This window comes from Microcebus murinus, chromosome 28 (assembly GCF_040939455.1).
Source record: "Microcebus murinus isolate Inina chromosome 28, M.murinus_Inina_mat1.0, whole genome shotgun sequence".
Classification (NCBI taxonomy): Eukaryota; Metazoa; Chordata; class Mammalia; order Primates; family Cheirogaleidae; genus Microcebus; species Microcebus murinus.
The window spans coordinates 1,236,774-1,260,458 of record NC_134131.1 but is presented as its reverse complement, the minus strand read 5'-3'; the positions used below and the strand labels follow the sequence as shown (position 1 = coordinate 1,260,458).

At 64.8% G+C, this 23,685-nt stretch overlaps 2 protein-coding genes across 4 annotated transcripts in view; one reads left to right on the top strand and one right to left on the bottom strand.

The window, feature by feature from the left end:
• The first annotated feature begins 721 nt into the window (after positions 1 to 721).
• HK3 (hexokinase 3) lies at positions 722 to 16,409 on the top strand. Of its 2 annotated transcripts, none has more exons than XM_012787291.3 (19): positions 722 to 832; positions 2,815 to 2,920; positions 6,284 to 6,446; positions 6,641 to 6,795; positions 6,889 to 6,939; positions 7,106 to 7,201; positions 8,312 to 8,411; positions 8,493 to 8,676; positions 9,273 to 9,428; positions 9,574 to 9,807; positions 10,135 to 10,430; positions 10,535 to 10,674; positions 10,755 to 10,874; positions 13,003 to 13,098; positions 13,260 to 13,359; positions 14,778 to 14,961; positions 15,072 to 15,227; positions 15,746 to 15,979; positions 16,063 to 16,409. In XM_012787291.3, exons 2-19 carry the CDS (start codon positions 2,825 to 2,827, stop codon positions 16,205 to 16,207), a joined length of 2,706 nt encoding a protein of 901 aa, XP_012642745.3. In that variant the 5' UTR covers positions 722 to 832; positions 2,815 to 2,824; the 3' UTR covers positions 16,208 to 16,409. The 2 variants fall into 2 exon arrangements, with proteins under 2 accessions (XP_012642745.3, XP_012642744.3); XM_012787290.3 differs by having other exon boundaries at positions 6,889 to 7,008.
• Positions 16,380 to 23,685, bottom strand: part of UNC5A (unc-5 netrin receptor A) — a 59,859-nt gene continuing 52,553 nt past the window's right edge. For both annotated transcript variants that reach the window (XM_075998406.1, XM_075998405.1), the window contains 9 exons: positions 22,903 to 23,091; positions 22,521 to 22,823; positions 20,208 to 20,295; positions 19,368 to 19,536; positions 18,979 to 19,212; positions 18,727 to 18,876; positions 18,488 to 18,652; positions 17,755 to 17,933; positions 16,380 to 17,535 (listed from right to left, as the gene is read on the bottom strand). In XM_075998406.1, coding sequence (XP_075854521.1) covers positions 17,370 to 17,535; positions 17,755 to 17,933; positions 18,488 to 18,652; positions 18,727 to 18,876; positions 18,979 to 19,212; positions 19,368 to 19,536; positions 20,208 to 20,295; positions 22,521 to 22,823; positions 22,903 to 23,091 — 1,643 coding nt within the window. In that variant the 3' untranslated portion in view covers positions 16,380 to 17,369. The remainder of the gene's footprint in view (positions 17,536 to 17,754; positions 17,934 to 18,487; positions 18,653 to 18,726; positions 18,877 to 18,978; positions 19,213 to 19,367; positions 19,537 to 20,207; positions 20,296 to 22,520; positions 22,824 to 22,902; positions 23,092 to 23,685) is intronic.

Genomic DNA, 23,685 nt, shown 5'->3' with positions numbered 1-23,685 from the left:
GTGCGGCACAAGAACATCTTGGTGGCCAACGGCTCCACAGCAGCCTGAGACTCCCCTTCTCCTTCCAGTCGAGAAGACTCACCGTGTGAACCTACTCGCCTTGCTGGGCCTGCAGACTAAAGGCCGGACTCCACAGTCTGGCTGTCGCCCTTTACCCCCACCTACGTGCATCTCTGTAGGCCCTTGCAGCTGTACCCCGTTCCGTAAGGAAACCTGTGTGTTTGCGATTCATGATTTTTGTACATGCTCTCCTTTGTCCACGGCCACCTGTGTCAGCACGCTGCTGTTCTTTCTTTAAGACTCAACTTCTCCAATTTGCCCTGCCCACTCTTGGGCAGAGTCAGTGCCTTCCCCTCGTGCTCCCACATGGCCTCTTGCTTGTTCAGCACTTACCGCATTTTGGAAAATTGTCTATTACCCTGCATAGTTCCAGGCTAGGCCCCCCAGCTCTTTTCCAGGCGTGAGCCACCACCTCAAAACTCAGGCTCTGGGTGTTTATAAAATGAGCAGAGCTCTCAGCATTGCGGAAGGAATGTCTCAGGATCCTTGACCCAACTCAGGGCTCCGGCTCGCTGTGGTCGTCTTGCTTAACTCTGTACCGTGGCCCTGCCTACCCTGGGCTCCGCTTAGGGCAGACTTGGAAGGAAGCATAACTTCCTGAATTAGCTGGTGTTTGGTAAGTGGTGGTGGAGGAGGAAGAGGGTGGGGCTTGGGGATGTTCTAACTTAGGTCACCTCTGAGTGTCACTTTGGGGTGCAGAAAACGGTCACTGGGGTGCCTCACATTGAGAGAAGAGCTCAGACCCGAGGAGAGTGACATCTGTATCTCCCAGGTAAGTGCCACTTTGGTCTAACTCTTGTCGGCCTCAACCCCAGCTGCCTTGTCCCCAACCCCACTGCTTGGCCCACTGCAGAGGACATGGAGGCTGGAAAGACCAAGCCGGATGAGTGGCTGCAGCCTCAGCAGGCTCCCTGGGGTAACGTCCAGAAGGAAAGCTCACTCCATGTAGCCCATTCATCTAAGGGAAGCCAGGAGGCCCCTATTCAAGTGTGTGCAGACCCTGGGCTGAATTCTGGAGATACTGCAACGAAGGAGACATGTCCCTCTCCACGGGGACTCTCAGCTGGAAAAGACAGACCTGAATACATTTGCCTGGGGTGTAAATACTGGGGTTACCTGGGGGAAGCCTTACAGACTCTGGCATGTAGAAGTCTTGAATAAATATTGAATGGATGAGGGAATGAGTAACAGCGATTGAATGGATGATTGAGCTAGCTGGGCCTCAACAGGAGAGGGCCACATCTGTAGCCCTTGGTTGGGCCTCTCCAAAGGTAATTGCCTCCATGATTGCATTTTACCCTTGAAATAGACCTGTGACACATAGAACGAACATGCCACGTTCCCATTTGACAGATTTGGGGAAACTCATTTGGCAGAAACTGATTTCCTGGTTTACCAAATAAGAGGAAAACTTGCGGGGCGCGGTGGCTCACACCTGTAATCCTAGCTCTCTGGGAGGCCGAGGCGGGCGGATTGCTCAAGGTCAGGAGTTTGAAACCAGCCTGAGCAAGAGCGAGACCCCATCTCTACTATAAATAGAAAGAAATTAATTGGCCAACTAATATATATAGAAAAAATTAGCCAGGCATGGTGGTGCATGCCTGTAGTCCCAGCTACTTAGGGAGGCTGAGGCAGGAGGATTGCTTGAGCCCAGGAGTTTGAGGTTGCTGTGAGCTAAGCTGACGCCCCGACACTCACTCTAGCCTGCGCAACAAAGCGAGACTCTGTCTCAAAAAAAAAAAACAAAAAAAAAAAAACAACAGATTCAGGCAAATGAATCTGAATGTGTACTCTGAGCAAGGTTACTGTTCCCGTCTTCTCTCACGTACCCACACGGCCCTTTGACATATGTTGGTCCCCACTTCACAGACAGAATCGGGCCGCAAGGTTGAGAGGGAGTCCCTGGCTCTGGGCACAGGCTGGCCTCTTTCTGCTCGGTGTCCCCGCGCCTTCCAAACCCACTCGGGCCGACCCTGGTGTTGGGCCACTCTCCAAAAATCACTCCCCAGGTGCTGTCCATGTGACGCTCATGACAGCTTCGTGAGGGTAGATATTATTTCCTCCTGCTTTACAGGTGAAGCAGAAATACAAAGGAGTCATAAATGACTTGCCCAAAGTCGCACCCTTAGTGGAGTCCCTTTTGCAAGCACAGACCCACCCTGCCCACGTCTCCTGTCTCCATCGGGATGAAATTCACATCCCTCCCCCTGGCACGGGGGCTGTGCACAGTCCAGCCTGCCTGCTTCTCTGGCGGACCTGTGGTCCCTTCCTGCCTCTCCCTGGGCTCCAAACCTCTAGCATGTCCCTGACTTCCGAGCCACGGCAGCACGTCCGTGTGTTACACGTGGCTACCCCTGTCACTGCCCATGCTGATCGCACTGTGATTACCAGTAAAACTGTGCGGTTCCTGAAGGCAGAGCCCAGGTCTGGTCCAACTGAACCACAGTCTGAACCAACTATGCCAGCGCAGTAGGCAGAAGTAGGAAATTGAACGAATGGCAGAATGAATAAGTGAATGAATGGCATTTGGACTTGAAATCAGCCTTCCCAGTGCTCTCTCCTTAAACATGCTTCTGGAAAGCAAGGGCCTTCCGGGTGCCTACTAAAGGGTCTCCAATGGTCAGAGGTTCTGATTTCTGCCCCCCAGCTTCCTTCCTGGTCCTTTTCAGAAGGAATCAAGTCGGTCTGGGTTACAGCCTCCTAGGGCCTGTAGAGCAAGTGGTTGACCCAGGTTGTCCCTTCCTCTCCCCGTAGGTGGAACTACATGGACGCCGCTGGGCCTGCAGGGGTGCAGCAGGGGGCAGGAGCCCTGGGCTGCTCCCAGGAGGCCTCGCCCCGGCCGGCAGACAGCTCAGGACTGGTAAGCTCAGCGCTGGGGGCCTCTTCCATGCTCATTCAAGACGGCCAAGAGCCGGGTGACTGAAGCTGCCGTGGTCGCTGGCTCAGCCCCTTCCAGCTTCCCGAGCCTGTCCCGTCTGCTCTGGCAACCAGCTCCTCTGGGGCTCCGGACAGCTGCCGGTGGGGGTTGTCTCCTCATCTTACAGGCGAGGAAAAGGGACTTAAAGAGGTGACACGAGTTGAGTTTAAGACATAACAGCTTGAGCTGAGGTGCTTGCACCCCAAAGGCATCGCTTTTGTCCCCTGGCCATGCAGGTGCCACCCCTGGCCATGCAGGTGCCACCCCTGGCCCAAGTGGGCTGGCACAGTCCAAAATGGACCCCCCAGGGTTACTGTAAAAAGCCGTGTTCCCGAGCCTCTTCCTGTCCCGCCTCTCTTGTCCCTCCTGCCGGGTAGTGTCCCCTCTGTGAGCAGTCCGGCACGCAGAGAGGAGTTCTGCGCTGAACTCAGGCCTGAGGTTTGCTCAGCAGTGGTTTCTCCTTTTCCTGTCGTCTTGACCAAGACTCAGAAGCCCTTGCGTACCACCCGCTTGAGCAAGAAACACTTGTGCAAGTCATTTCATATCTCCTTGTCTTTATTTCTTCATCAGTAAAACGGAGGACAATAAAGCCGAATGCTCCCCGAGCAGGGAGAAGCTAAATGACTCTCGGGGACAAGGGCCGTGGCCACGTCCGTAAATCATCCCCGCCGTTTCTCCAGTTCTCCGGCTTGTTCTGACACCCGCCCGACTAGGCGCGTCGCCCGGGTTGTGGGGGCATCCTCTCACTGCATTCGTGCCCCCCACACCCCCGTGTCCAACCCGTGCTCTGGCCCTGGGTGGGGACGTTTTTTTTATGCCCGCCCGACAGCCGGGCAGGAGTAAGTGGGACCGGGCGGCACTGCCTGGCGGGGCCTGTGGCCACCTCCTCTCGTACTGCCCGTCCCCACCCCGTCCGGAGCGCCCAGGAGGCCCGCGTCCACCCTGCTGGCTCTGCCGTGCACACCTGCAGCTTACAGAATTCCCTTCGGCTCCGATGTCGCAGGGATGGCAAACTCCCCACAGCCTCGGGCCTCACCCCGCACTCCCCTTCCCGCGACCGCAGGTTGAGAAAAGGTTGGTTAATTGCACGTGGCCAGTGCCCAGCCCCTTCCCGGAGTCCCTTCCCTACTCTCCCCCCCAGTCTCTCTGTCACGAGAGAGGAGGCGGAATCAGGGCTCACGGACCGCTGTGCCCGTGCTCCGAGGCAAGGGACCCCAGTCTCACTGAGCACCTCCCACGCTCCAGAGCCCGTCCGGTGCTGCCTGCCTGTCGCCTGCGCAGTCCCCGCGGCGCCTCTGTGCAGCCGTTGTTCCTGCTAGACAGAGGAGGACCCTTGCTCAGAGAGGCGAGGGGACGGCCCGCCTGGCCCGCACGGAAGCTGGTGCGAGGAGCCAGCCTTGCGGCCGTGTCCGGCTTCGCACGCCCCCGAAGCTCTTCTCCTTGCTGTCCTGGCTCGGGCCTCTCCCCACTCCTCCTGGTAGCGTCTCCCGGCTGGCGTGCGCCCCATCAGGATCTGCCAGGGAAGTCCCTCTGTCTCCTTGCAGCTTCTGCCACTACTCCCCAGGCTCTCCTCCCGAACCTCTCGGAGTACCCAGGAGGAGAAGGCAGAGAAGCATCGATTTGCCCAAGCCACTGGCGTGGCTGTGACTCTGCCGTTTGCATTAAGCAATAATAACACACCCTCGTGTCAGAACAGCACTTCACACTTTCACATACATTATCCCCTTTAATTCTGATGCCGCCACGACCGTTCAAGCAACAGCAAATCCCGAGAGCCCGTCTCAAGCCAGCTGCCCCCGTGGCCCCGAGATACAGCCGTGAGCAAGACCTGGTCCCTGCACGGGGGACTTCTGAGTGCTACTATTTTCTCAGTGCCTGAGGCTCAGAGAGAGACTTTCCCAGGACTGCTCAGCCAGCCAGTGGCAGGGCCAGGCCTGGTGTGAGCTCCCCTTGCTGGGCCCCCGGGGGCCTCTTTTCCTTCGACTTTTGCCAGCCCTGCTTCTTCCAGGGGAAGCTGCTAGTTTTCCAAGCCTGCGCATTTGCGGGGGAACATCTCTGCAGTCAGATCGGGTTTCCCATTTCTACCCTGCCCCTCCGTAGCTGCTTGGGCTGGGCATGATCCGCCTTCTCAGAGCCTCAGTTTCCCCACTGAGAACATAGGAACGGCCACTCCTGGCGCGCGTGGCTGCTGGCGGGGGGATACGCTGCAATGTGGACTCGCAGCTGGACATACGGCGCCCCCGCTAGATCCGCCTCCTTAGGAAGCTGTTTCCCTTTCCCTTCCTAAGGCAAGAGGTAGCACTGAGTCATCCTGCTCTTCCTCAGCAGGAATCCCGTCCTCCATGGCGGTCCCTGCAGGGGCCTCATTATCCTGGTGCCCCAGTCGTCATTTTAAAGTTATGGGTCCAGTGTGGGGCATGGGCCATCGGAGGAGAATTCCCGTGAGACGGGAAGGGGGGTATCTGGAAAGTCTGAGCCCGGGGAGGATGAGGTCGCTGGGCTGTGACCCTCCGATGAGCCCAGGGTCGCTGTCGGGACTTTTCTTGGAAGGATGGGTGAGAGGGTCGTCAGTGGAGATTTTTGCGCACGAGGTGAGAGCCCGGGGCTCTTCTTAAGCGCCTGGGCTTCCGGCGGACTGGGAAGCTGGGAAGTGAGGTCCTACGCCGTCCCTGCCTTCTCACGCCCTCCACGCTCGGGTCCAGTCTGGCCCAGCTGTCCCCAAGCCCATCCCCTTGCTCTGGAGGAAACCCCTTCGTGCTTCCCCCCAGAGCTTCAAATGGCTTGTCCCCTTCGCTCATTGTGGTCACCTCCTCAGGGAAGCCCTCTTTGATTCACATCTAAAAATATCTCTGGCCGGGCCCGGTGGCTCACGCCTGTCATCCTAGCACTCTGGGAGGTCAAGGCGGGCGGATTGCTCGAGGTCAGGAGTTGGAAACCAGCCTGAGCAAGAGCGAGACCCCGTCTCTGCTGTAAATAGAAAGAAATTAATTGGCCAACTATAAATATATTAGAAAAAATGAGCCGGGCATGGTGGCACATGCCTGTAGTCCCAGCTACTCGGGAGGCTGAGGCAGGAGGATCGCTTGAGCCCAGGAGTTTGGGGTTGCTGTGAGCGAGGCAGGAGGGAGGCGGGTTCTCCCTGCAGGACGGAGCCTTCTGAGGGTGCCCGGGCTGGTGCGGGCTGAGAGCAGCAGCAGAGGCAGGGCGTGTGCGGGGCGGAGAGTGGCCGGGCCGGCACTGGGGAAGCTGAGGGGACCGGCCAGTCCCGCGGGGCTCCTTCCCCCAACGCGGCCTGCTTCTCCGCAGGTGCAGGAGTGCCTGCAGCAGTTCAAGGTGACAGAGGCACAGCTGCAGCAGATCCAGGCCAGCCTCCTGGCGTCCATGCAGCAGGCGCTGAGGGGGGAGGCGAGCCCTGCCCCCGCTGTCCGGATGCTGCCCACGTATGTGGGGTCCATCCCGCATGGCACCGGTGAGTAAGGGAGAATAGGATGGTGGCCAGGCCTGGGAAAAGATACTGATCTGGGGGAGGGGAAAGTTCCTTATCCCTGTCCCCATCTCTAAGGTCCCTTGACCGGACTTTGCAGGGCGTGGGGATTTTTCCAGGAGGCAGGGGGCTCTGGTCTTGCGAGCCGCGTGCGTTCCTGTGACCTGTTTGCCCTCTAGAGCAAGGCGACTTCCTGGTGCTGGAGCTGGGGGCCAAAGGGGCCTCCCTGCGTGTGTTGTGGGTGACGCTAACGGGCACCGAGGGGCACAGGGTGGAGCCCAGGAGCCAGGAGTTTGTGATCCCCCAAGAGGTGATGCTGGGTGCTGGCCAGCAGGTGAGTGCTCAGTGCCTAGTCTTTGGGGCCCACCGCCCGGGCTGGGTAGCTGGGGTCAGGTGGGCAAAGCTGAGCCCCCGACCTGTCCTGCAGCTCTTTGACTTTGCTGCCCACTGCCTGTCTGAGTTCCTGGACGCGCACCCGGTGAGCAGGCAGGGTCTGCAGCTTGGGCTCAGCTTCTCCTTCCCTTGCCACCAGACGGGCCTGGACAGGGTGAGGTGGAGCGGGCACGGGGTGGCGGGCGGAGAGGGCTGCAGCCCCCCCCCCACGAAGGTGGTCGGGGGAGTAACTCGACTTCTGTGCCTCCCAGAGCACCCTCATTTCCTGGACCAAAGGTTTCAGGTGCAGTGGCGTGGAAGGCCAGGACGTGGTCCAGTTGCTCAGAGACGCCATCCAGAGGCAGGGGGTGAGCGCAGGGGGTGACGGGAGGGCTGCCCCTGTTGGCCCCGGCCTGGCACACGGGGGCCGTGCCTGTGCTGCTGGGAGCGCCCGCTCTCCTTCTCTGTTCCTGTCCTTTATCCAGTCTCACCCTGGGCTACCTGTGGCGGCCACTCCCATTTTATAAGTAAAAATCACCGAGGCTGAGGAAGATCAAATAAACGTTCAGGACCTGGGGAAACAAACGTGAAAAGAGTTTGACCCTGTCCTAAAACCTTCGCAGTCTAGGGGAGAAAACTAAAAGACGGTCCCAGCCGGGTGCGGTGGCTCACGCCTGTAATCCCAGCACTCTAGGAGGCCGAGGCGGGCGGATTGCTCGAGGTCAGGAGTTCGAAACCAGCCTGAGCAAGAGCGAGACCCCGTCTCTACTATAAATAGAATGAAATTAATTGTCCAACTAATATATATAGACAAAATGAGCCGGGCATGGTGGCGCATACCTGTAGTCCCAGCTACTCGGGAGGCTGAGGCAGGAGGATCGCTTGAGCCCAGGAGTTTGGGGTTCCTGTGAGCGAGGCTGACGCCACAGCACTCACTCTAGCCTGGGCCACAAAGCAAGACTCTGTCTCCAAAAAAAAAGAAAAAAAAAAAAAAAGGACGGTCCCTGTTCAGGTGTGTCCAGACGTCTCTGGAGGGCCAGGGCGGAAGCCACTGCTGCTCGGGCGGGCACCTGGAGGGGTGTGCCCGCCGCCCTAGCTGGGGCAGGGGAGGCAGGTGTAGTCGCAGAGAGGGGCACATGCGAGCCCAGATGCCAGAGAAGGGCGATCGGTCTGGACCGCCCCGTGGCGCTGCGTGCAGTGGCTGGCCATCAGGGCCGGGAGGGGCGGGCGGGCCAGGCCCCGGTCCGGCGGGGCCCCCGGGGGTGATGGCTGGGGTGGGAGCCGCTGTGACCCTGAGGGCCTGAGCTGGGGGAGGGAGGAGAACGCCCTGCAGGGCGGGGCCCTGGCGTGGGTGGCACCCACGTGTGGGGCGCGCAGATGGGTGTGCTCTGTGGGCTCCGGGCATCCTCCTGCCAGCCCGGCTCCAGTCTGCCGACCGATCTCCAGGGTCCCTGACCTCTGCCCTCTCCACTGCCCAGGCCCACAGCGTGGAGGTGGTTGCCGTGGTGAACGACACGGTGGGCACCATGATGGGCTGCGCGCCGGGGCTCCGGCCGTGCGAGGTGGGGCTTGTCGTAGGTAGGTGCGGCACAGGCCTCTGCGATGGCGGGTGGGCGGGCGGGCGCCGGGCAGGCGGGTCCTGACAGCGCCGCCCCCCAGACACCGGCACCAACGCCTGCTACATGGAGGAGGCCCGGCACGTGGCGGCGCTGGACGACGACCGTGGCCGCATGTGTGTCAGCGTCGAGTGGGGCTCCTTCTGCGACGACGCGGCCCTGGGGCCGCTGCTGACCACCTTCGACCGCGCCCTGGACCGCGAGTCCCTCAACCCCGGCGCTCAGAGGTGGCTTGGGGGCCTGACGTCCCTGCGCAGCTCCCACCCCCGCCACTGCCCTGTCCCCCGGCCCTCGTGCTGCCTGTCCCTGTCCTCGTGCCACCCCTGTCCCCGGGCCCTTGTGCTGCCCCTGTCCTCGGGCCCTTGTGCCGCCCCTGTCCTCGTGCCGCCCCTGTCCTCAGGCCCTTGTGCCGCCCCTGTCCTCGGGCCCTCATGTTGCTCCTGTCCTCGTGCCCTCTCACCCTGAGGGCCTTGGGGTTGCTCCCTGGGGACCCTGCCCAGCTCAGAGGAGGAAGGGCTCAAGGTTCTAGAACCCAGAGTTTTCGACCCGTAGCCTTCCCTTATTCCGGACTCTGGCCAGCCCTGACGGGGGCTGGGGACAGCTGAGCAAGGTGTTCCCTCCTTCCTGTGAGGCCTGCTGTCCTACGTCAGAGGGGCCGGGGGGCTGGGCAGACACCCAGCTGTCCTCCAGGGCACCACTTGCCCCTGGCCCTTTCAGTCTGGGGTCCCTGAAGACAATGATGGCTCTTTGGGGGCTCTCGGTGGTGGGGCCAGGTGGCAGAGGGCTTAGGAAAGGCGTTATCCCGTCGCCCTCCCACCTGCAGGTTCGAGAAGATGATCGGGGGCCTCTACCTGGGCGAGCTGGTGCGGCTGGTGCTGGTGCACTTGGCCCGGCGTGGGGTCCTCTTTGGCGGCTGCACCTCCCCCGCCCTGCTGAGCCGAGGCAGCGTCCTCCTGGAGCACGTGGCCGAGATGGAGGAGTGAGTGGGGAGCAGTGGCTGAGACAAGGGGGTCCCTGGCTTGGGAGAGGGGAGGACACTCTGTCCCCAAGGGGGCTATGGGGCTTTCGTGGGACGGGGAGTTTCTGGACTCCCTGAACCCCAAGTGGCAACCTGTCCCTCCCAGCCCCTCTGCTGGAGCGGCCCGTGTCCACGCTATCCTGCAGGGCCTGGGCCTGAGCCCAGACTCCTCGGACGCCGAGCTTGTGCGGCACGTGTGTGCGGCCGTGTGCACACGGGCTGCCCAGCTCTGCGCCGCCGCCCTGGCCTCCGTCCTGTCCCGCATGCAGCGCGGCCGGGAGCACCGAGCGCTTCGGGTTGCCGTGGCCACCGGGGGCCGGGTGTGTGAGCAGCATCCCAGGTATTGTGGGAACACGGTCCCGTGTGCGCAGGTAGCGTGAACGTGTGTGTGTGTGCGCGCATGTGACACACGCCCGGAGGGCACTCTGGACCGTGAGTGCCAGCTGGAGGATGTGTATGATGTCGCTTGAGCCCGCGTGAGCTATGGGAGGCCAGAAGATGTCCCAGGGGAGAAGAGCCGCTTCTCTTCGTGCGCGCAAGGGCGGGGGTCACGGGGCGCACGGGGCGTGTGGCCGTGCACAGAGTGGATTTAGGATTGAGCTGACGAAAGTGGCGGCTCCTGGGCTCCGGCAGGCCCTCACCGGCGTGTGCGGCGTGCGTCTTGCAGGTTCTGCCGCATCCTGCGGGAGACGGTGAAGGTCCTAGCCCCAGAGTGTGATGTCTCCTTCGTCCCCTCGGTGGACGGCGGTGGCCGGGGTGTGGCAATGGTGACCGCGGTGGCCGCCCGCCTGGCCAGCCACAGGCGCCTGCTGGAGGAGACCCTGGCTCCGTTCCGGCTGAGCCGGGAGCAGCTGGCAGTGGTGCAGGCTCAGATGCGGGAGGCCATGGCCAAGGGGCTCCGAGGGGAGGCCTCCTCTCTCCGCATGCTGCCCACTTACGTCCGGGCCACTCCTGATGGCAGCGGTGAGGGCCTGTTCTGAGTGGGGCCGGGGCTCCTCGGGGTCACGGTGTGTGCTGCCGCTGGGGCCACAGGCCCTGTCCTGGCACCGAGGGTCTCTGCCCCACAGAGCGAGGGGACTTCCTGGCCCTGGACCTTGGGGGCACCAACTTCCGGGTCCTCCTGGTGCGTGTGGCCGCAGGAGGTGTGCAGATCACCAGCCAGGTGTACTCCATCCCCAAGTGTGTGGCCCAGGGCTCTGGGCAGCAGGTACCCACAGCCTGGGCCCTGAGGACCGGGGTGGGGAAGGGCCGGGGCAGTGCCCCCCCTGACCTTGCCCCACCCCGCAGCTCTTTGACCACATCGTGGATTGCATTGTGGACTTCCAGCAGAAGCAGGGCCTGAGCGGGCAGAGCCTCCCCCTGGGTTTCACCTTCTCCTTCCCATGCAGGCAGCTTGGCCTGGACCAGGTGAGGGGGCGGGGCCTCCCACCCACGTACCCTTCACGGAGTGGGCAGGAGCTTGGGGAAAGGGCTGGGTGGCGGGCAGGGTGGGGGCGGCATTGCTGGGCTGGGCCTGCACCCAGCCTCAGTTTCCCGACATGATGTGCCCAGGCTTAGGGTCTGGGGCATTTGGGAGCAGTGCAAACCTAGATGGCAGGTGACCAGAGGACACACACGTGGTCTATTTCAGCCACAGCACTGCTATACTGGCCTGGGGTCCTGCGGGCAGCGGCGTTTGCTCCTGTCTAGAAGGGGCTTGAGGTTGCGCGGGGGCTTTTGCCCTGTCTCCGTTTCCTCTGTTGGCTCGTTTCCTTCTCACTGCCTGATTGGGGTGGCGGGGTGCCACGGTCAGGTCCAGGCACAGAATCCCTACTCGGCACGCACCTCGGTGTGTCCTTAACCAAGGGCAGTGGACTTCTCGGAGCACGTACCTGGAGCTCGTGTTGGAAACAGCACCTCCCGGGCCTCTGGTCCAAGCTCCCAGGAATCTGCTCCTCAACATCCCCGACTTCTGCTTAAAAGCCTCTTGTGCTGAGGAGCTTGCTGCCTCTGAAAGCGTCCTCTGCATTCCCAGACAGCTGCGGCCGTTGAAAAGCCTCGTCTACTCCAACCGCTGCTTTGTGCGGTTTCCAGCCTCTGCCCCCACCCCCCGCGCCGCCCTCCCTCTCGCTTGAGACTCTCTGCTTTCTTTCGCGCGATGGCCCCTTGCATTGCGCGGCTGGCCGTGGTCGCGGCTGCTCGGCTCCAGGCTGAGCACGCGACGCGTTCCTGCCGATGGTTGCTCGCGAGGCCTGGGGGCAGGCGTGACCGTGCAAATCCAGACGTAGGAGAAACGTGGGCCTTACGGATTTTCCGTGATTTCTGTGTTGAGCCCACATTCTTTCCAGGGGTGAAAACTTCACGTGAGGACCCCCTTCGCCGGGTGGGGCCCTCTTGGCTCCGCAGCGTCCTTTGCTGCGCGGAACATGCACACATGTGGGGAGGTTCCCTGGGCTCTTGGGGAAGCCCCTGCCGTCCCCTCTCGGTCCTGACACTTCCCTGGGCGTCGCCTGGGGCAGGAGGGCAGAAGCCTCCTGTTCTCAGATCGCTCAAATTCTTCTAGCGCCACTGCCGACCGCCCCACTCCTAGGGCTCCAGCCCAGGGTGGAGGGCATAGGACACCTTCCTATGTGGGAACCCACCAGCCACCTGCACCTGACTCCCCCCACCGCCCTCCCCACACCCGGGAGGCTCTGTCCTGCCTGCAGCAGGGAAGCTCGCTCGTCCTCTGCTCTCTCCGGGTGGCTCTTCCTCTCGTCTCCCCTCGCACATACTCTGGTTTCTGGTTTCAAGACAATGAGCCTAGAGCAACGGGAAAAGGCATGGCAGGAATTACTATCGGGGGAAGACATTGGTTACTCTTTCTAGAATCTTCTGCACACCAAGGGCTCCAGGGCTGCCCTCCATGCTCCTACTTTGGGCAGAGCAGCCGTTTTCTCCTAACGCTGCTCCCTGCCCCCACCCCAGCGGACGCCCTCAGTCAAGCCCCTTGCCGCCGCCGGGCTCACAGTCTAGGTCCGTCTTCCTACAGCAAAGGGGTCTGCCGGGCCCCCCATCCCGCCCAGGTGTCTGGGTTCTGGCTTCTCCACTCGCCTGGAGCACACGCGTGGCTCCCCTGTTGACACAGCTCTGTCCCTTCCTCACAAGTGACTCTCGCAAGTTCTTTCTGGAAGGGAGAGGGCGGGATGTGCTTCCCTTTGGGCTGAGCCTTCTCTGTCCTCCGCCTTCCTGCCCACAACGCCTGTCGTCCCAGCTCTGTCCACTGCTGGCCCGGCGACACAGGACCATTCCCTCTGGGCAAGCGCCTCGCAGCGGCCAGAGCCTCGGACTCGGGGCCCTGTGGAGCTGATCGCGGAAGACGCTGGCCAGACGGCTGTTAGCAGGCTCTGTGGCGTGGGGAGCGGGCTGGGTGGCCAGAGGGCGACGCCTTCAGCTCCGTGGCAAGCGGGCCGCCTGCGGGGGGGTGGGGACGTACACTCCTGAGCGTGCAGGCTTCGGGGGGCCAGAGCGGGACTTGAGTGGGCCTCCGGCGTCCTGTTCCTTGGTCCCACCCCAGGGCATCCTCCTGAACTGGACCAAGGGTTTCAACGCGTCGGACTGCGAGGGCCAAGACATCGTGCGTCTGCTGCGGGCAGCCATCGGGCGGAGACAGGTGGGTGCCCGCTCCCGGGGCTGCGCAGGCCTTGAGGGCAGCACAGGGTCTCCTGCTGCCTGACGGGGGCCCCGCCCTCTGCAGTAGAGACCTCTGCGTCCAGGTCTGGTTGCTGTGACAACCACGTTGCCCGGCAACTAGCAGCATCCTTTTGTGTGCAGGCAGTGGAGCTGAATGTGGTTGCCATTGTCAATGACACGGTGGGAACCATGATGTCCTGCGGCTATGAGGACCCCCGTTGTGAGATAGGCCTCATTGTTGGTGAGCAGGGCCCTGGCCTTTTGTGCCCCTGCGGCTTGACAATTCACTGCCTCCTGTTGATTCCCCAGGTCGGACGGCTGCTGGGCCTTGGGGGGGGGGATCATCATTCCTGTCTGTCCTAATGGGCTCTGGAACATTCTCTTGGGCTGGCAGTCTGGAGCTTGGGTGTTTAGTCCAGCCCAGCTACTGACTCATGGCCATTTGAGCTCTCTGAGCCTCAGTTTGCCCACCTAGCAAATGAGCCTGAGCTTCGGAGTCAATGCAGGTTTGGGTGGAAATACTAGCTTTGTGCTTTCACCTGTATGCCCTTGGGCAAGTCACCAGAGCCGCAGTGTCCTCGTTCTAGAAGGTGGAGCTAATGACAATGCCTGTCTCAGGGTCGTGAGCAGGGATGGAGGGGGCAGAGTGTGGCACATGCAGTGTTTGGAGCTGGTGGGAGCTGGGACCCAGTGGGCTGGGAGGGGCCTTCAGACAGTGCAAGACTCCAAGTCTTTATTAGGCACCCGCCCTGCGGCCAGAAGGGGCTGGGAAAAGAGACAGGAAGACACTTAAAAGCAGCGGAAGTTGCTGCCTTCTGGGAACTGACCACTGAGCGAGGGTTAAGCCCAGAACAGCAGGTGGCAGTCAGAGAGCTGGACAGCGCATGGGCGGCAGCAAGGCCAGGAGCAGAAGGGAGCAGTCCCGGGACGAGTGGGAGCTGGAAAGCAAGCCTTGGAAGGAAGGGTGCGGCTGTGTCGGGAGAGGGGAGCCTACAGCTCCTCGGGCATCGGCACCTTTCGGCGCCAGGCGTGCGCAGCCTCCCTGGTGCGGGGAGCGTCCCCATCTCACAGTGCCCGGCACGGCCAGGCAGTCGGGAGAGGCGGCCACGTGAATTAACAACCGGACAGAGGAATTCCAGGTGGGGCCGGCGAGGAGCCCGCTCGCCCGGAGCTGGAAACGTGTTGGGGAGAGGGAGGAGGTGTCGCTCCCCGGGCTGTGCCCTCTGCCCGGAACGCCTTTTCCACTCTGTGCTTCTTGGCTTCAAAGCCCAACTCAAATGTCGCCTCCTCTAGATTTTCCTGCCCCTGTAGGCAGGGAGACTCACCTGTGCTCTGGGGCTCCCAGGGCGCCCTCCTTTGCTCTCCTGGGCACAGAGGCAGAGTTGGCTGCTCATTGCCGGTCTCCTGGCCGGGCTGGGGTCTCCTCGAGTCTGATCTCTCTCTGTCCCCACGGAGGGGTGGCGCTGGTGGGGGAGCAGAGGAGGCCTCCGGGACCGGCGCCGGCAGGGTCTGCCCACGGGATGCCAGGAGGGAGGGAGGGCCAGGACCGGGGTCGGGCTGCGAGCTGGGGAGGCAGAGAGGTGGGGAAGGAGCCCAGCTTTGACCGTCTCTGCGTGGGGCCTTGCCTGCATGGGGACGCGCCCTCTGGCCTCTCCGCAGGAACCGGCACCAACGCCTGCTACATGGAGGAGCTGCAGAACGTGGCGGGCTTGACGGGGGGCCCGGGCCGCATGTGCGTCAACATGGAGTGGGGGGCCTTCGGGGACGACGGCTCGCTGGACGCCCTCAGCACCTGCTTCGACGAGAGCGTCGACCGGGCGTCCATCAATCCCGGCAAGCAGAGGTGCGGGCTGGGCCCTGGCGGTGGGGCTGGCAGTGGCTGGCGCTGGTGGCCTTCGGGGTCTCTGTGCACACACGCACCTGTGCCCTGTGCACACACGCGTGTTCACGCAGGTTTGAGAAGATGATCAGCGGCATGTACCTGGGGGAGATCGTCCGGCACGTTCTCTTACATCTCACCAGCCTTGGCGTCCTCTTCCGGGGCCAGCAGATGGGGCGCCTCCAGACCAGGGACATCTTTAAGACCAAGTTCCTCTCTGAGATTGAAAGGTGGGCCGGGCGCGGTGGCTCACGCCTGTCATTCTGGCACTCTGGGAGGCCGAGGCGGGCAGATCACTCGAGGTCAGGAGTTCAAAACCAGCCTGAGCAAGAGGGAGACCCTGTCTCTACTATGAATAGAAAGAAATTAATTGGCCAACTAATATATATAGAAAAAATTAGCCGGGCATGGTGGTGCATGCCTGTAGTCCCAGCTACTCGGGAGGCTGAGGCAGGAGGATCGCTTGAGCCCAGGAGTTTGAGGTTGCTGTGAGCGAGGCTGACGCCAGGGCACTCACTCTAGTCTGTGCAACAAAGCAAGACTCTGTCTCAAAAAAAAGAAAAGAAAAGAAAGGTGCCTGAGGCCTGCGTTGCTCCCCCACCCTCAGAGTCTGCCCGTCCACGGTGGGCGTGTCACTGGGCGGCAGTGTGGGGGTCTCCTCTGGGGACGACAGGGTCTGGAGAAGCCGTGAGGATGGGGGCGCTGACGGGGGACCCTGCCTCTGCGCTCTCTTCCTCCCCGGCCCCAGCGACAGCCTGGCCCTGCGGCAGGTGCGAGCTATCCTGGAGGACCTGGGCCTGCCCCTGACCTCGGACGACGCCCTGGTGGTCCTGGAGGTGTGCCAGGCCGTGTCCCAGCGGGCCGCCCGGCTCTGCGGCGCAGGCGTGGCTGCCGTGGCGGAGAGGATGCGGGAGAGCCGGGGCCTGGAGGAGCTGGCGGTGTCCGTGGGCGTGGACGGGACCCTCTATAAGCTGCATCCCCAGTGAGTCCCACGCACGAGCTGGGAGGGCGGGGCGGCCAGAGGGGGCCTGGCTGGCCCTGGCTCACCCGGCCCCCCCCTCACAGCTTCTCCAGCTTGGTGGCCGCCACGGTGCGGGAGCTGGCCCCTCGCTGTGCGGTCACCTTCCTGCAGTCGGAGGACGGGTCGGGCAAAGGCGCAGCCCTGGTCACGGCCGTTGCCTGCCGCCTGGCCCAGAAGACCCGCGTCTGAGGAGGCCTCCACGGAGACTCTGGGCCGTGGAGCTCTCGTCCCAGCCTTGCGGGCCACAGGGCGGGGGCCCGGCCGCCCCATCTCTCAGGACTCCCGGGACGGCCCACCTGCGAGCCCTCTGTGGCCGTCTGGCCTTGCCCCCTGGCTTTCCCCGAAAGAAGTAGCACTCAGGTTAGCAATATATATATATAATTTATTTACATTCACGTCCGATAAAATCCCTACGCGCCCCGACGGCCGGGCAAGGCTGTGTACATAAGGCCAAGTGTAAGTGCGTGCACGCACTTAAGACAGAGTCAGGACACGAGCTTCACACGACAGGGCCCGCGCGGGGCGCCAGCCAGCCCCGGGAACGGGCATGCCACGGCACACACACTCGCCACTGTACAGCCCGGACTCCCATTGCATATTCACACGCCCCGCCGGGCAGGGCACCTCGAGGCTGGGGGCAGGGGTGGGGGCAGGGAGGAGCCGTGGTGTCCCCGGGAGGGTGGGGGGCAGCATGTGCGAGGCAGGTGTGCGCCGACACTGGGCGTGAGAGACGTGGGGGGCCTCCAGGTGTGCAGCATGAGATGCGTGTGGGGGTGTCTGCGTGGCCCGATGGGGGTGAGTGTGAGATGAGCACACGAGGCATGTGTGGGCGCGTGCTCGTGCGGTGGTCACGTGCCTGAACCCAGGGGCCGCCCCCGTCCGGCTGTGGCCCTTGGCCCTGTCGGCTTGGAGCCGGCCCCTCAGACGTGCCCCTGCCCAGCAGGCACAGAAATGTTTGCATAAGGCCCAGCCCAGGCGGAGCTCTGGGGCCATGTCCCAAGCCCGGTGTGCGTGCGGCCGTGCGTACGCGGCCCCGGGCAGGGGCGGGAGGAGAGGTAGCGTCACACACACACACACACACACAGATGGGCTGGGCCTGGCCCCGGCTCCGGCACTGGGTCCTGGAGCAGGGTGTGGGCAGGCGGCAGTGCCAGCCTGGCCGGGCAGGCCGTGGAGGGGTGGGAGTTTGGGCAGGGTCTGAAGGGCCAGCGTGAAGGGACCACTTCGGCCGGAGCGGGCCTGTCCAAGCAGCTCCCCCCTGGTTTGGGGGAAGGGCCCCTGTCTGGCTTCTGCCTGTCCCTGGCGGGTGCCAAAGCTGGTGAGAGTGTGTAGGCGTCTGGCCCGGCCGGCCTCAGCACTCGGCCTCTGACACCGTGAAGAGGCCGGCCTCCGGCTGGCCCAGTCCGGCCACTGCCGCCGCCAGCTGGCTGAGGTTGCCGTTGGGGAAGTGCCGAGCCTCCCACAGGTTGAGGATCATGGCCGTGGGGCTGGGCTTGGAGGCAAAGAAGCTGAGATGGCTGGGGAGGGGAGGGGAGTCGGTCAGCAGCTGGCCTCACCCAGCGGCCGCCGCCTGCCCCCAAGCCCACCCCAGGGCAGAGTCTCCCCCAAGGCAGACACCGACAGCTCTGGCTGCTCCCAGACGAGGCACAGGCCCCAGAGGGCCTCCTGTCCACCCTCCCCCCACCAGCCCAGTGCTGCAGGTGGCCCTTGCACCCCCTTGCCCGTCTCCCGCCCACCTGTCCAGGTGGAGTTTCTGGGCCAGAGTCCGCCAGTCAGCACCCCGGCTGCAGGGCGGGTCCAGGCTGGAAATGATCTTCTGCCGAATGAGGAAGGGGATCTTGAAGGCACTGGGGCCCACCAGGGCTGGGACCCCCCCTTCACTCTCCAGAGCCAGCAGCTCGGCAAACCTCGTGTCCTGGGGCGTGAGGGGTGGAGGGGACTGTTAGAACTGTCCCTGGGCCCGGACCCACTGCCCCCTCCCGCTAGGGCGCTCCCAGACCACCGCAGGACACGGGGAAGGCCCGGGCACTGGCGCTTCCTGGGCCTCCACGCACGCACCAAGGCCCTGCTCACTGGGCCGGGCAGCACGGTCACCTGCCCACAGCGACATGGCCAGGGAGACAGGCGCCCTCTAGCTTCGGTCCTCTCCCCCGCCCGCCCGCAAGTCCCTCTGCCCAGCCGCTGCGGACCGCTCACACTCCCACTGCCCTCGTCTGCCCTGCGCGGGTCCCCTCATTGCCGCCGGCCAAACATGCTCAACCTTGGGGCCTGGGATAAAGTCCCTCCTCAGGGAAGCCCTCCAGGGTCCCCCCCAGCCACCTTGGTCTCCCCTCCCACATACTCCTCCCCCCCCCAGGAAGCTGCGGAAGGGTTTCTGGGAGGAGGTGGGCTTGCGGACGGGTGGGGACACTTCGCGGAGGGTCGGGGGCGGGAGCACATGGCGGGCCCTGCCGCAGCCCCGCCCCCCACCTTGGTGATGTTGAAGTTGATGTTGAAGCTCTGCCCGTCACCCTCCACCTGCCACACCCACATCTTGCAGGCCAGGTCGCTGGTGCTGGGGCTGGCGCGCTCCAGGGTGAAGGTGCAGTGCAGGTACTGCTGCGCGCCGCTCCAGACGTGGTAGAAGGGGATCTCCTGGGGCGGGAGAGGAGGCGTCAGCTGCGCCCAGCTGCGGCCCCTGCGGCTCGGGTCGTGGGCCCGGCCCTCACCTGGTAGCTGACGAGGAGCTTGCTCTTCCACAGGGAGCTGGGCATGTCGTGGATGGACAGGCGCAGGTTGTGGTAGCTGTCCTTGAAGTGCAGGACGCGCGGCTCCTGGATCAGCTGTCCCCCCAGCTGCTTCTCCAGCTGCACCACCTCCTGCGGTGTGCCGGGGGTCAGCTGGCCCCCCCCCACTGCCCCCTGCCCCGCCCGGCTGTCAGCCCACGCGCCCTGGTGTTGGGCGCCAGGGGCGGGCGGTACCTTGAGCGCCTCGTGCGTGTCGTGCAGGCAGTAGACGCGGATGTTGTACTCCAGGGAGGTGCAGGCCAGCGGGGCGAACAGAAGCAGCTTGAGGCGCTTGGCTGCGGCCACGCTGAGCGCCTCCCCCACCAGGGCGAAGCGGCCCAGCTGCTCGGTGAAGACGTAGCAGGCGCCGGCCTCCAGCTGGCAGTAGTAGAGGTGGGAGGGCGCCTCCTCGCCCAGGTGCAGCACGTCCTGCGGGGGGGCCCAGCGGGTTGGCTCTGCCGGCCTCGGAGCCCTCGGCCCTCGCAGCTCCGAGAAGTGGCCAGAGATGGGGCCGGGGCCGGGGTCGGGGCGGCTCGGGCCCACAGTCCCCTGCGAAGCCGGGCTCGGGGCTGCCCCCCGCTCACCTCCCAGCTGCCTTCGCAGGACTGCTTTTTGAGGCGCAGGCTCCAGCTGTCGGGGCTGGGCTCCCCGCAGTGGTCCATGGCGAGGATGACGGGCCGGGTGAGCAGGACTCCGGGGGGCCCGCAGCTAACGATGGGACTCAGCAGGGTCTGACAGCCGGCTAGGGGCAACCTCAAGTGGGGAAACGCAGGCGGGGAGGGAAAGGCGTCAGTGGCGTCCTGGAACCCGGGCTGGGCCGTGCAGAGGGCCGGGCGACACGCACTAGGGCGGGGGCTGCACGGCCGGTGGAGTCTACGCGCAGCTCTTCCCCGCCAGCCCAGCCAGGCGCGGTGGGTGGCAGAGGGCACCGGGGAGCGAGGGCAGCACGCGGCCCCTCCCACCCCGCAGCGGCCCCTCCCACCCCGCAGCGGCCCCTCCCACCCCCGCACCGGCCCCTCCCACTCCGCACCGGCCCCTCCCACCCCCACACCGGCCCCTCCCACCCCCGCACCGGCCCCTCCCACCCCCGCACCCGGCCCCTCCCACCCCCTCACCGGCCCCTCCCACCCCGCACCGGCCCCTCCCACCCCGCAGCGGCCCCTCCCACCCCCGCACCGGCCCCTCCCACTCCGCACCGGCCCCTCCCACCCCCACACCGGCCCCTCCCACCCCCGCACCGGCCCCTCCCACCCCCGCACCCGGCCCCTCCCACCCCCTCACCGGCCCCTCCCACCTCCGCACCGGCCCCTCCCACTCCGCACCGGCCCCTCCCACCCCCGCACCGGGCCCCTCCCACCCCCGCAGCGGCCCCTCCCACCCCGGCACCGGGCCCCTCCCACCCCCGCACCAGGCCCCTCCCACACCTCACGTCCTCGGGCTTGTGCAGCGTGAGGTAGACCTCGTAGATCTTCCCTCGCGGTATGGCGTCTGGCGGGATCAGGAGGCTGATTCCTGCAACGGGCAGGAGGGCGGGGCTGACCTGCTGCCCAGGCCCCCGCCGCACCCCAGCCAGCCTGGCCCGGGGACAGAGGGGACGTGAGGACAGCCGTGCTGCCCAGCCACCCTCACAGGCATGTCGCTGAGTCAGGGGGGACCCCAAGAGCAGCTGAGGAAGCCCAGGTGGGAAAGGTCAGACCAGGCGCAGAACACGCTGGAACACAAGGTGTCAGGTGTGCTGTACCTACCTCCCGTGTCATCGGATCGGCACTGGGGGGGGGCCAGGGCATTTCCTGCTGGAAACCTTCGCTGCCTTCAGGCTACCGTCCAGCGCCCTGGCCTGACTCCCCGGTCCCTGGTCTCTGCCCCCGGCGCCTTTCCAGCTGCATCTCCACCTGGCCCGCGCGCTGAGCTCCGCTGCCATCCTGTCCTGCTCAAGCTCCTCCCCTCTCCACTGGCCCTGGCCACCTCTGGGAACCGGCCACTCCCTGCCACTGCCACTGTCCCTGCAGGCCTTGAATAACCATGTGGCTTTGCAGCCCTCCCTGGCCGGGACGCCGCTGCACGGACACCTCCCGACCGGCTGACCTGCTTCTGCCAGTGTCTACTGGGGCGGTGGCAGGGTAGGCCACGGTGAGGACACCGGCTGGGGCGTCACCCTAGGCTGGTGAGCAGTGGCCTTGCCCCCGACGGGGAGCCCTTACACCAGCCCAGGACGGAGAAATCCGTGGCTTCACCGCCCACGCCCCGGAGCAACGCGTGCTCCCCAGAGTGGGCAACGGAGGGCTGGGCTGGAGCGCCCCCACCTGGCAGGAAACCCAAGCCCGGGAGAGGGAAGCGGCTGCCCGTGGCGTATTTGTGGCTGCTGCTCCTTCCCCACCCCACACTGGCCCTCGGCACGGGCTGCAGTGTCGCTGGCCATCCCGGACGTGCCCGCGCAAACAAGCGCTTCCCGTGAGCGCGGTGCGTGCACTCCCGCGCCCGTTCCCCGGGTGCTGCCGGCACTCAGGAGGGCGGCAGGAAAGGACGGACCCTGCTCTCACGGAGCCCGGGGCCCGGAGCGCGGGAGGACGAGGAAACCGCAGGGAAGGGTGCGGGAGCAGAGGCAGCCCACCCACCCTGCCCAGGCGGTGAAGGGCCGAGGGCCCCGGGCACCACCCTTTGCCTGCCTCTCAGTAAGGGCCCTGCGGGGGGCCACCGCCGTCCCAGGAAGGAGGGACGCGAGATGCGCGGAGACCCAGAGGGGAAACTGGCCCTGGGCGCCGAGGGCCGCGGCGGCTGCCGTGCACAGCCGTGCGCGTGGGCGGGAGGAGGCCACAGCGGCTGGCCAGCGGGGACGCGGCCTCTTTGCCTGTCATGCGGGCTTTGCGGGAGGCGGCAGAGAGGCCCAGAAGGGGGTGCCGGAGGCGAGGGCCGGGTCGATGCTGGCATTGCTCAGGGCCGGCCGGGCCAGGTAGAGGGTGCGTGGTGCGCAGCGGTGGCGGCGGGGAAGGCAGGGGCAGGCGCTTGGGGGAGGGAGGACTTGCAGGGTGACAGTGAGTAAGGGCAGGCGGTCAGGGTGACCCCCGTTTCTGGCTGGAGCCTGGCGGCGGTGCGGTCCTGAGCTGGGACGCCAGGAGGGGCGGCGTGCGGGGTGGGAGACGGCGGGTCACTGTCACCGGTGCCGTGAGGCGGCGGACGGAGCTGCCCGGCAGGCCCTGCGCGCACAGCCCTGTCGCCGCTGGGCTGGGGACGGAGGAGTGGGGTTCTCCGCACAGGCTCGGGGGAAAGCCGCGGAGGGCCAGGCTGCTCCGGGAGAGGGCCCTGGGAGGCGGCCGCACGGAGCTGGCCAGGCGGATGGTTTCTGTGCAGTGGCGGGTGGGAGCCGGGACGCCCCGGGGACTCCCAGCCCTCTGCCCAGGCCTGCCTTGTCTGCGAGTCCTCTGCACCCCCCACCTGTCCGCAGGCTCCTGGGCCCAGGCCCGGCTCGGAGCCGGCACACTCGGGCTGCGAGTGGAGATGAAGGGACAGCACCCACGTGCCCACGCGCAGCAGCAGGGGGACACTCTGGCCGGGACCCCAGGCAGCCACACTGGACTCTCTCCAGACCTCTACCCCCTTTCCTCGCGGGGCAGGCTCAGCCGCTCGGGGAGGCTGGGGGCACAGCGGGAACACCTGGGCTGTCCCATCCTCCCCCGGGAGGGAAACGGAGGCTTATCCTGCCTCTCGGGGCTCCCCGGGGCCTCAGGGCTCCTTCCCACCTGTGTTGGGGATCATCAGCCGGCCCCCGAGGAAGTTGAAGGTCCCGTAGGCCATGTTGCTGGTGCCTCGGGGCAGGGAGCGGAAGTAGTTCTGGGTGGAGAGGCGGGAGACGAAGTCCTCCGCCTCCGAGGTGGGCGAGCTGTGGTGCAGGGTGTGGCGGCCGCCGCCCAGCGGGCTGAGCAGGTGCCCGTTGGAGAGCTGGAACTTGGGGCTGGGCCCGTCCTGCCGGGGACACAGGCTGCCCTGGTAGGTGGTGGTGGTGGTGCTGAGGTCCGGCTGGATGGTGAGCAGGTGAGGGTTGTCTGCGGGGTGAAGAAGGGCTCAGGCAGGCGCCCTCGGTGTGGGCGCCCGTGCAGGGGTCCCGGGCTGGGGCCCCCTCACCTGCTTTGCTGGGCTTGATGCTGACCGGCTGGAAGCCTGAGGTGAGAATGGACGAGTCGGCCACGTCCGAGTCCAGCCCCTCCTTCTTCCGGCAGTACACAAGGACAAGGACAAGCAGCAGCAGGACAAGGCACACGGCCACGGCGATGAGGCCCACATAGAGGGCCACGTCCTCAGGGCCGGACGCAGCTGCGGGAGACAGCACGGCCTTGGGAGGGGCAGGGGTGTAGGAGGCTGGAGGGGAGAGGTCAGTGGTCTGCACCCCAGGAGTCTCCACTCCCGGGGCAGCAGCACCAGCTGGGCAGGGCGCTCGGGGCAGGGCGCGCGCAGTCAGCACGTGTGCCCGCCGGCCCTGCGTCTGCACCGCTTCCCGGTCCTGGGCACGTCACAGCCCTCACAGGCTCGAGGTTCAGGCCGAGGCTGCTGCCAGGAGAACGGAAGGAGTGCGCTACTTCCCCGGCCTGCCTGCTACACGGAACCTGCCACCTGCTTTTCTGGGGACCAGGGCAACTGGGGCTGGGCTAGGCTCCTGGGATGTGCTTCCCGGTCAGATTCTAGGCCAGGAGCGGATTCCAGGGCCCTTCTCCTGTGTCAGCCTCCTCCCCCAGGCCTGGGGCAGGGCCAGGGAGGGGGTGATTGACTGCCTGGAGGAAGCACTATTGATTTTAGAAGGATTTTGCATAACGGAAGAAATGTCCATCAGAAAGGAATTGACACAGATAATTAGGTTTTTAATTGAAAGAATGGGGGAGGGTGTGTTCTAGAGGAGAAAAAAAAAAACCC

What these genes read in the sequence shown, in the direction of transcription:
- HK3 (XM_012787290.3), top strand. Translation starts at nt 2,825, where the DNA reads ATGGACGCCGCTGGGCCTGCAGGGGTGCAGCAGGGGGCAGGAGCCCTG. An exon ending in CACGTGGCCGAGATGGAGGA is followed by an intron (nt 9,429 to 9,573) that starts GTGAGTGGGGAG and finishes TGTCCCTCCCAG; the next exon opens with CCCCTCTGCTGGAGCGGCCC. An exon ending in TTCCTCTCTGAGATTGAAAG is followed by an intron (nt 15,228 to 15,745) that starts GTGGGCCGGGCG and finishes CCCCGGCCCCAG; the next exon opens with CGACAGCCTGGCCCTGCGGC.